We start from the raw sequence: 11353 nt of genomic DNA on the forward strand, positions 1-11353 counted from the left end.
CAAATCCGAATGATTCCATAATTAAATTTGTACCCAACGGTTCCACTTACTAAATACTCGAAAAATTAAGATACTGTTCAATTCTTGTTAAAATCGAATCGAGTAGGATCATGCCTAACCCTAATAAAAATAGATACTCTCTTTCTTAAGAGTTTGAGAATAAAATGTCTAAATTAGGTGCTAAACTGAAACTCTATTTAAAAAATAAAAATAAAAAATATATAGAGTCCAATTTAGGGCTATTTCCGTCTATTGAATAATGCGACTGTGCAGTATTTTACTTGTTGGGCTCATTATTTGAGCAGCAAGTCCATCAATATAAATCCACGGTGGATGCTTCAGAGCGTTCTTTTCCCATTTTTAAACTAAAATCCTCAGAAATTTAGATCACAAAGTGTTCTGTTAAAAGATTCTAACTTACCATTCCCACTCCCATCAACGCTTAATATCGATAAGAATAATTCAAAGGACATTATCTCAGGTATAATTTATGGACGTATTATCCATGACTAAATGAAAAGGATTGGTAAATAACCGAAATAACTTAATTACAATTTTAAAATTTCTATTGTTATATCCAGTGTTTTAAAAAGCGTAAAGTGTGACAAAACGTGAAGTCGAAATTTCAAGCATTACAAGTTTAAGTGAGCCTAGGCGGGGATTAGGCGTAAAAAAACGTTTTCTTATTTATAATATTATTTTAAAATTTTAACTATTTTAAAAAAAATATTTAAAAATTAAAATAATACATGTTAAACATCTAAAATTATAAAATATAATATTTACTTAATAACTCTTACCATTAGTCAATAATACAATTTTTAAGTTTTAGAAATGCAAAAAATTAGAATATTTTTTACAATTTCAATTTTCAACCAGACAAGTGATAATGAGCCTCAAGATCATAATTACATAATGTAGATAACACCAAAACTTATATCTTATTGAACCGTGCTGCTCTACTAGGCCTATAAAAGACATGGTAGAACACTTCATCTCACATTTGAGGGGTCAAGTGGGTATTTTGGGAGTATTTTTTTAACAATAGGGTACCCATTGAGGTGAGAAAATGTGAGAGGAGGGCCTCTTACAGGCCTGGGCGAGGAGCTTAATTGAATCTTATTTAACTATCTAGATAAAGTCATTTTTTACTTTTTTATGGATAAAGTATTTTAAAAACTTGAAATTAAAGTCAAATGAAATTTTTTTAACAAATAATAATAATAATAATAATAATGAGCTAAAATCAAATAAAAAGACTTACAAAAAATATTAAAAAAACTAATAAAGCGCGTCTACGGAAAACGGAAGATATGAAGGAAAAAATTCTGCTATTTAAGAATTGGAAAAAAAAAAAAAAAGAAGAAGCTTCCAAACGTGAATTGAAGCATTTTGCCTGAGTTTCGAGTCTATGCGAGCCTTTTAGAATACTGGTTATATTCGCCAATATCGCCTAAACGAGTTTTTTAAAATACTGGTTATATCCGCTTTATCTTATGCTGATTGCTATTTTATATTATAATTATTCTTATATTACCACCGATCATGACACTTCACTAGGCTTTTTTTTGCTATATCATTAAATTTTACAAGTCTTTACAATTTTAACTAAATTCTATAAGCAAATAACTTTTGCTTCTTCCATCAAAATACTACAATATTTGTTTACTAGATTTTACATAATGTGAAAGTTGAATGAATTTAATAATTAACACACCATCAAGATTATATTAAAAAGTCAACTAAATAATTATTTTCTTAAAGAGTCAAACTTTTTCATTCACACACAAGAAATGAGTGAGAATAATGGGCCACGGATGGTCCATAGCATGCAACAAGTCTTACCATGTTTTAAACCACGCATTTTGGCTTTGCGCCCAAAATAAAAATGATAGCAAAGCAAAAAGAAGCTTTTGCAAATGCTAAATGGAATAGTCAATTTTTGACTCACAAAAGCCTATTGTATTAATGGTCGCTCATTGTTTGGGCCACATAACCAATCATGTGGTGCTGTGTTAAAGATCGATAGCTATAACGACTGTGTGGATAATCTCGACCATACTCATAATATGTGAATCAGGGCCGGTCCTGTGATAATGGAGGCCCGAGGCGAGGTCCGTAAATTGGGCCCCCGGACGAAATCAACGTAAAAATTTACGTAAAAATCTAATAACATTTTCAATTATGTACGCAAAAATTTGAGCATTACAAGTTTACGAAAACAATACAAAATTACAATAACATCCAAAATCCAAAACTATCCCAAAAAAAAAAAAAAAAAATTGAAGCAAAATTGGGCCCCCTAAGGGTTTTGGGCCTGAGACTGAGGCCTCAAATGCCTCAGCCCAGGACCGGCCCTGATGTGAATCTATGAATAAATTTTGGTGTTGATATTATAAATTTCAAATGAATAAAAAAAAATTAATGTTTCTTTCTTTGTGTTGCATTGTACATCATTTTATGTGCTCGGTTGTCTAATCTTAGAAGAAGTTCGTGATTTCATAGGAGTCTAAATACCATGGATTTAAGTGAAACTGTTCTTTTATACATAAAAATAAAACTTTGCGTGTCAGGTCTTTGATATATGAAACAAAATTAATCTTTTTGCAACGTTTTAGGTGACTAAATTCATTATGTTGTAAAAAACTAATTTTTTTTATATAAGGTAGATTTTTAATTGCAATTTTACGGGAGGTGACTATTAATAAGAATTACATTATTAGTTCGTGAATAAAATGGTATTGCAAATAAAGTTTTTTGTGGAGTTTCATAATTTAAGGGCCTGTTCTGTGGTGATTATAAAAATTGATTTTTTGACCATTAGATAGAAAAGTGAGTCTCATTAGTGAGTGGAAAAGTCTAAAGTGACGGTTGGAATAGTAAAGTAATGGTTAAAAATTTGATTTTGTAGGGTGAAAAATTGCTACCAAACAGGGGCTAATACGATTCTTTTATTGTTTAATTACAATTGTAAACTATTCGTAATTCTTTTTTCTATTTGACAAAAAAAAAAGATATATTTCATAGTCCTATCCTGCCCAATTAGGCGACTCTAAAAACAAACAAACAAGAAAATCCTACACAAGAAATCAAATTGATCTCTTGTACATGCATGATGTAATGACCTAACTTAGTTATACAAATTTGGTTATGAGGGGCATACTATTTCATTGCTTCTCTTTCTTCAAATTCATCCACATACATTTGCTCTTTATGGAGAAAATCGGTTATTAGAGAACAAATAAAGTTATTAGTTATTCGTTCACATATTAATCCTCTTATGTGTAATTTGGATTTACATGTGTATCGTTTTAGTGACTCGGATTGTTCTTAATTCGACTTATAAAATATTGATCTATTTGATTTACCAACTTTCTCATTTCCAATATATTGATCTCTCTCACTATTAAGAAATATAATATCAACCACTCATTTGTTATACTAATAAATTTTTATTTTTATTTTTTTAACTTCCATATTTATTGATGTTTTGAGATAATTTCATGACATCATGGGAATAATAATTCAAGTTCAAATTATCAAAATAAAAATAAAAATATAGCATTAGCACTCCTTACAAATGTAACCACACCTTCCCATATGGTTACTTTAGTATTAGTTCACTACAATAACTAACTTAGTCTTCGGCATATCACTTCTCATAGTTAAGGTAATGATTTTGAGCACGACCAATTCTCATAGCGTGATTTATGCATGTCATTAGTAGCCTACATATCTTTTCGACAAAAGAGTAAGTAGTTTGTAATCTGTATCCCATTATAAGAATTCAATTTTTTATCCGATCAATAAAATTAATGTCTTTATCTGTTATTTTTAATATTGTGATTTTTTTATCAAGGGGGTGGGATTGGGAATAATCGTTTAGTGGAATTGGTCGGCCGATTTTTGCGTCTTATGGTTGGCCAAAAATGATAAAAAATGAATCGCATTTGACATTTGGCTAAACGTTGTCGCTTTGGAGGCACACCAACGCACGTGCATGCATTTGCACTTTGTGGCCCTTAATTTTCTTTCTTTCTTAAAATACTTTTACCTAAAATTTAGGCGCTGACCTAATTATTCACATTTAATTAAGAAACAAATCTTAATCAAACATTTATTTGGATATAGTTTAGATCAATTTAATAGTTTGTGTTTAAGATTGAGATTTTGTGTTTAAAATTTTATTTATTATACGATTCAGTAAGGTATGATGGCTTTAATAAAGAAATGCTTTCTTTATTCCCATAAAGTCATGATTTCTTAGGACCAACATAGGAGGGTATATATTTAAAAAAGGTTGAACCCCAATTTTAAGGGTTTCCCACCGTCCCTTCCCTGGAGTATCGTGAAAGAGGTAAATCGCAAGTTATGCCTCCAAAGATATAGGGTGGAAGGCTGCTTGTACACTTGCACTTACCCAAAAGTCAAATCTATATTTCAGGATTCGAACCCTTGACGCGACAGCCTCAAATAAAGTTGGATTTCTCCACCCTTTCCTTTTATCACTTGCAGATGTGCCCTGGGGGCTAGGAGGGTATATATTTTAGGTTTGAGCTCGTGCGAGTCTATGACAGAAAACCTTTGACAGAGGTGGTGATAGCTTCTCACATGCCGCTAGACCTCTTTGAATTAAAAATTCGAAAAAAAGTGGTCCCTCGTGTTGTGAGTGTCGGTCATCTTGTATGTCAAAGATTTTCTGTCACGATAGCCTTGTTCTATAACTTAACTATATGTCACCTTCTGTCACACTATACTTTTGATTTTTTTGGTCTACCTTATGAGATATTTTTAAATATTTTATATTAGACATATAATTGGTGGTTTATTTTTATTCAAATTTATCGTATTCAGTATTAACAAAAGTATGGCAACACATATACTCAACAAAAAGAAATATTTTTTCTATCTGATTTTGTCCTTACCTATTAACAAATTATTATTCTTTGATATATTATAATTATTGAGTGCCATAAAATTTCAAGCACCGTTACTAGATTATGTGACCAATACAAAATTAAAATGTCAAAACGGACCATAGAAAATTTGTAAGAATAGAAAGTCTATTACCACTTGAAACATATATAGTCAAAGTGAGAGAAATCTTTGACAAAAATCTTAAAACAGTTTTTTTATTTTTTTAAGAAAAATTAACGTTATCGGCATTTACAAATAGCTACTTTTTTGCAATTTAGCCACTATCACAAAGAATTTATAAACGATTTAATTTGTAAATTGATAGAATAAAAGAGTAAATAAATGATAGTACTTGTAGATCCATTTTTGACAATTAATCTTGTTAGGCAATTTGTTGTCAAACGACCTCCCGGACAATAATGTAACCTCGATTTTATTTATTATCAATCGGCCTTGGCCATATGATTAAATTATATGTCGACACTACCATTGAGACAACACAACCCATATCTCTATGGACCGTTAGAAGGAACCTATTTTAATAGTGTTGCTCATGGTTTGTCCCATTTACTTGGAGGGCTATGGTATTCATTTGGAGCCCATTACCTTATGTTGAGCCTTGTTTGGACCACTTGGTTAACCTAATCTAATTTACCATTTTTGGTCACTCATTTGGCTTATAACCTACGGCTCATCTACGCCTCCACCATGAAGAACACTCCATCTCTTTCTGTGACTTTGATTCTCGAACTCTTTCTTTCATATAACTTGTGTGGTTTCTCTTGGGCTATACATTGTTCTTCATCTTGGCCGACTCTTTGTGAGTATATATATAGCAACCGGAGGTGAGAAGGAAGGAGGTGGAAGTTGAGTGTTGTCTCAATCGAGGTTGTGTCGATATATGGTGGAAATTGAGTCCGGTATCACCTTGGTTATTGTTGGAATTTCACCTTACAATTGGTATCAGAGCGTGGCTCATCTTCTCCGGCAAGAAATCGACCAAGAGGGGCGGCAGGTTCACGATTTCTTCAAAAGGGCCGAACCTGTATCTGCTATTTCCGGACAAATGGCTGACGTGTAGAAGAAACTGAGGGTAGATTCGGACTCAGCAGGTCGAGGCGCCTCCGGTGGTGAGGCGTGTGGCGGCGGCAACCGGCGATGACCAGCAGCGCATGGTTGTTCAGCGGCGGCGTGTGGAGGACCTCCTGCGTGGTTTTTTCGTGCCATTTCAATTATTTTAAATTCCTGAACGTACTACTATGTTTGGTTTAGTGTTTCAGGTTGTACAAAAAATTTTGGACGATTTTGCCCCGATTACAATTTGCATTTGTTGCTGAACGAATTATTACATTTGCTAAAACTTTAGGGCGAATAGTGGTGGCCCTAAAGCAACAAATTCTCATCTCTCCACGTTACGGACTCAGATAGATCCGCTCTGGTAAATTGACTTAAACCTTTATATTTTTGCACTAGCAGATCATCGTGTGGGGTGATCATTAGGTTTGGAGGTTGCCATTGCTTAGCAGTTATTGCTTGTGCTAGAATTAGGGTTACGTGCTCTTGATTATCTGATTGAGTATTTGTCTTTTAGTTAAATCAGTATTTGAGCCTCAGTGACATAACTGTCGTGAAACTAGTAATATGCTAGACGTATCTTTTGTTGCATTGTTACTTCCGCTGTTTATTTATTTCGTTAGAACTACCGTGACCTTACCCGTTCGAACATTCCCTTGATTTAAGACCGCGAGTCTTACGAAACCCTGAGAATCTAGAATGATGTATACTGTCTGTGGCCCTAGAATTACTTTGTGTGGTTTGATTGTGTATTTTGTGCTCTCTTTAACTACTGTGTAAAGATGACAAGTCACAACTTTGATTTGAGAATTTTTAATGGAAAATGTGATTTTGCTATTTAGCAACAAAAAATGAAGGGTATTTTAGTCCAATAAAAAGTTTCAAAGGCCATTGAAGATAATTTTTCAACTGATTTTTTACGAAAACAAAGAGAAGAAGTCGATGAGCTTGCTTATACCTCAATCATTTTACACTTGTCTGATGCCGTTTTAAGAAAAGTGGGTAAACTGAAAATCCCTAAAGAATTTTGGAAAAAATTAGAAGACTTATATTTGTTCAAGTCTACACCGAATAAACTTTACTTGCTTGAACATTTTTTCAATTTTAAAATGGACCATTCAAAGGATCTCGATGACAATTTAGACGTGTTTAACAAATTGGTGCAAGATATAGTTAATTGTGATGAGACTGTGTTCGAAACTTATAAGACTATAATTTTGCTTAATGCAATTCCTGATTCCTATAAGGAAGTTAAGAATGCCATTAAGTATGGTAGAGATGCGTTGACACCTGAAATTGTCATAGATTCCCTTAGAAGTAAAGAAATGGAAATTAGGGTTGAAAAATACGATAAGAGGAACGGTGAGGTACATATGATGCGGGGTAGAACTTAATTTAGGTAAAATAGTCATGATGAATATCAAACTAGTGGCGAGTCAAGTGGTCATGGATGGAAAAAGAAGAGCAAAGGTAGTTTTAGATCAAAATCTAGGACTAAGGTAAGAAAATGCTATGGTTGTGAAAACACGGGGCATTTTATAAAGGATTGTCATAAGGAAAAAGGTAAGCTAAAGGTTAAGGAGAGAGATGAGGTCAATGTGTTAGCATCTACTACCGATATAAATGGTGGTGAGGTCTATATGATTACAAGTCCCGTTGCATATACTGTTGAATTAAATCTAACTGCTAATTCCTGCATGCATGAGTGGATACTTGACTCTGGTGCATCTTTTCATGTGACGTCTGAGAAGAATTGGTTTTATAAATTGCATGAATCTAATGTTGGGCATGTTATGCTGTGTGATAACTTTGCCTATACTATTGCTGGAATTGGTGACATAAATATAAAATTTGACACGGGTTTTGTGTACACGTTAAAAGATGTTAGATATATTTCTGAATTGTCTAGGAATCTGATTTCAGTAGGGAGACTTGAAAATGATGACTTTACCGGTAAAATTGGAAATGGTATGCTAAAAATGATCAATGGTGCTTTAGTTTCCATTAAGTGAATTAAGAAAAACGATATATATATTACCACTGAGAAAGTGATTAGAGGTTTGAACTCCTCTATCTCCTCTGCCAAGATTGATCACACACATACATGGTATAAAAGACTTGCTCACGTAGGTATCAAGGGACTTAAACTACTTAATGAAAAAGGTGCTTTTGGTAATAACTGTGTGTCAGATTTGTCATTTTGTGATCATTGTGTGCTCGGTAAGTATCATAAAATTTCTTTCTCCACGAGTGTTAATAGAGCTAAATGCATGCTCGAATATGTGCACTCTGATCTATGGGGTCCTGCTAGTAATCCTACATCGGGTGGGAATAGGTATTTCCTGCCTATTATCAATGACTATACTAGGAAAGTGTGGGTCTATCTATTGAAAGATAAATCTGAGACCTTTAATAGTTTTAACAATTGTAAGAGACAAGTAGAAAACCAAACTGGCAAGAAAATCAAAATTTTAAGGATAGATAACGGCCTAAAATTCTGCAATAAGGAATTTGATAGTATGTGAATAAAAAGCAGCATAACTAGACATAAGACCGTTCCTTACACTCCTCAACAAAATGGGGTAGCAGAAATGATGAATAGGACCATACTTGATAAAGTATGTTGCATGATGATAAGTTTTGGTGTTCCCAAGTTATTTTGGGGTGAGGCTGTTATGACTGCTTGTTATTTGATTAACTTGACTCCTTCTGCTGCATTGAATGGTGACACTCCGCATGAGAGATGGTCGGGTAAACTGAGTGATTACTCGATATTTAGAACTTTTGGTTGCACAGCTTTTTTCTCATCAAAGTAAGGGTAAGCTGGAACCTAGAGTTAGAAAGTGTGTATTTCTAGGATACCCCGAGGGTGTTAAGGGTTATAGGTTATGGGATGGAAGCAAAAGGGGGTTAAGATTATCATAAGTAGGGATGTCACGTTTAACGAGAATGAGATGCCGTGTATTAAAGAGGAAACTGAACCTGAGAGTAAAACTGAACCAGGTAAAGAGAGAGACCTGTTTAAAGTGGAGTTAGGAAAGTTCAGTACACCTACCCCTACTGCTCCTAATGAGGTGGAGATTCAAGTTTAGGAACCTAAGGTGGAGAATAGTAACGAAGTAGTGATAGAAAATCACTACGAGAAAGAAAATCATTTAACTAACTACAACTTAGTTAGGGATAGAGAGATGAGACAAACGAGAGAACCTAGAAGGTTCGATTTTGAATCTGAATTAGCTTTCACCCAGGCTAGTTATGAAGAACTAGCAGATAAAGAGCCAAAAACCTTTGAAAAGGCAATAAGCAGTGATCAATCTAATGAATGGCTTAAGGCAATGAAAGAAGAGATGAGTTCTCTAGAAAATAATCACACTTGGGAGCTAGTACCTAGGCCTAAGAACAAATCGATTGTTGATTGCAAATGGGTCTTTAAGGTTAAGGAAGGTACTAGTAGCTCGGAACCCTTAAGTTTTAAAGTTAGGTTAGTAGCTAAAGGCTTACACAGAAGGAGGGCGTTGATTATAATGAGATTTTCTCACCAATTGTTAAGTACACCACTATTAAGGTTATGTTCGCATTAGTTGCATACTTTGACTGGGAACTTGAATAACTTGATGTAAAAACAGCTTTTTTACATGGTGAGCTTGATGGTCAAATTTTCATAAATCAACCAAAAGGTTTTAAAGATAAATCAAAACCTGATTATGTGTGTTTTCTGGGAATATCCTTGTATGGGTTATTAAAACAATCTCCTAGACAGTATTACAAGAGGTTTGATTCCTTTGTATTCACGATAGGGTTTCAAAGAAGTAAATTTGATCACTGCTTTTATTTTCAACACAATGAGACTGATGATAATTATCTGTTTTTGTTGCTCTATGTGGACGACATGCCTTGATTGGATCATCCTCTAAGTGGATAAATAATATAAAAGCAAAACTAAGTGGTGAATTTGACATGAAAGACCTAGGTAAGGCGAAAAGAATCCTAGGTATGGAAATAGAAAGAGATAGGTCAAATTCTGTTTTGTTTTTGCATCAGTCTCCATACATATCCAAAGTATTGAAGAAGTTTAATATGAGTTATTGCAAACTTGTCACGTTGCCTCTTGCTAATCATTTTGTTTTATCGAAGGAACAATCCCCTTACAATGAGCGTGATTGCAATGAGCGTGAAGGAGAATATATGAGTAAAGTGCCTTACTCTAATGTGATTGGTTCCATAATGTATTTGATGATTTGCACTAGATCGGATTTAGATTTTGCTGTTAGTACTCTCAGTAGATACATGGCTAATCTGGGCCCTGAGCATTGGGAAGCGCTAAAGTGGCTATTAAAGTACTTGAAGGGTACAAGTAACGTAGGTTTAAAGTTTAGTGCTAATAAAAAAGGTATAAAATTAAAGGATTTTGTAAATGCTGATTACGCAGGATATAGGGATGGTAGGAAATCCACTTCGTCTTACATGTTTACCTTATCTAATTCGTGTGTTAGTTGGAAATCACAGTTACAACATATTGTTGCACTATCCACTACAGAATCAGAATATATTGTTACCACTGAAGCTATTAAAGAACCTCTATGGCTTAGAGGCCTACTTCATGAACTATGTGTCTTGAATGATTATGTGGTATTGTATTCTGATAGTCAACCATCTATACATTTGTGCAAGAACCCCATTTTTCACGAGTGCACTAACCACATTGATGTTAGACTCCACTTCATTAGAGATATAATATCTCAAGAGGTGGTAACACTTGAAAAGGTCCACACCTACTACAACCCTTCCGATATGGGGACGAAGGTATTGCCATTGGCAAAATTTAGAAGTTGTAAGAAACTTCTAAATATTGGTACAGGTAAATGATTTTCAATTTTATTGATTTTCTATTAGAGGTGTCACTAATGGGAGACATTTTCTTTTACAGGTCCTTTGACATCAAGATGGAGGTTGTCAGGCAATTTGTTGTCAAACGATCTCTCGGACAATGATGTAACCTCAATTTTATTTATTATCAATCGGCCTTGGCCATATAATTGAATTATATGTCGACACTATAATCGAGACAACCCAACCCACATCTCTATGGACCGTTAAAAGCAACCTATTTTAATAGTGTTGCTCATGGTTTGTCCCATTTACTTGGAGGGCTATGGTATTCATTTGGAGCTCATTACCCTGTGTTGAGCCTTGTTTGGACCACTTAGTTAACCTAACCTAACTTACCATTTTTTGTCACTCATTTGCCTTATAACCTACGGCTCCTCTATGCCTCCACTATGAAGAACACTCCATCTCTTTCTGTGACTTTGATTCTCGGCCTCTTTCTTTCATATAACCTGTGTGGTTTCTCTTGGGCTAT

At 34.1% G+C, this 11353-nt stretch overlaps 1 protein-coding gene across 1 annotated transcript; it reads left to right on the plus strand.

The window, feature by feature from the left end:
• The first annotated feature begins 8879 nt into the window (after positions 1-8879).
• Positions 8880-10688, plus strand: LOC111383922. Its single transcript, XM_023008118.1, has 4 exons — positions 8880-9077; positions 10126-10339; positions 10421-10479; positions 10638-10688. The coding sequence occupies exons 1-4, from the start codon at positions 8880-8882 to the stop codon at positions 10686-10688; spliced, it is 522 nt and encodes a 173-aa protein (XP_022863886.1).
• Positions 10689-11353: the final 665 nt, after the last annotated feature.

This window comes from Olea europaea, unplaced genomic scaffold (genome assembly GCF_002742605.1).
Source record: "Olea europaea var. sylvestris unplaced genomic scaffold, O_europaea_v1 scaffold279, whole genome shotgun sequence".
NCBI classification, from domain to species: domain Eukaryota; kingdom Viridiplantae; phylum Streptophyta; class Magnoliopsida; order Lamiales; family Oleaceae; genus Olea; species Olea europaea.

Bases quoted from the DNA above. Each gene is read 5' to 3' on its own strand.
- LOC111383922 (XM_023008118.1), top strand. From the start codon at position 8,880: ATGGGATGGAAGCAAAAGGGGGTTAAGATTATCATAAGTAGGGATGTC. The intron at 9,078-10,125 runs GTTTAGGAACCT...GTTTTATCGAAG, and splicing joins CTAATGAGGTGGAGATTCAA to GAACAATCCCCTTACAATGA. The intron at 10,480-10,637 runs GTTAGTTGGAAA...GTATTCTGATAG, and splicing joins TTACCTTATCTAATTCGTGT to TCAACCATCTATACATTTGT.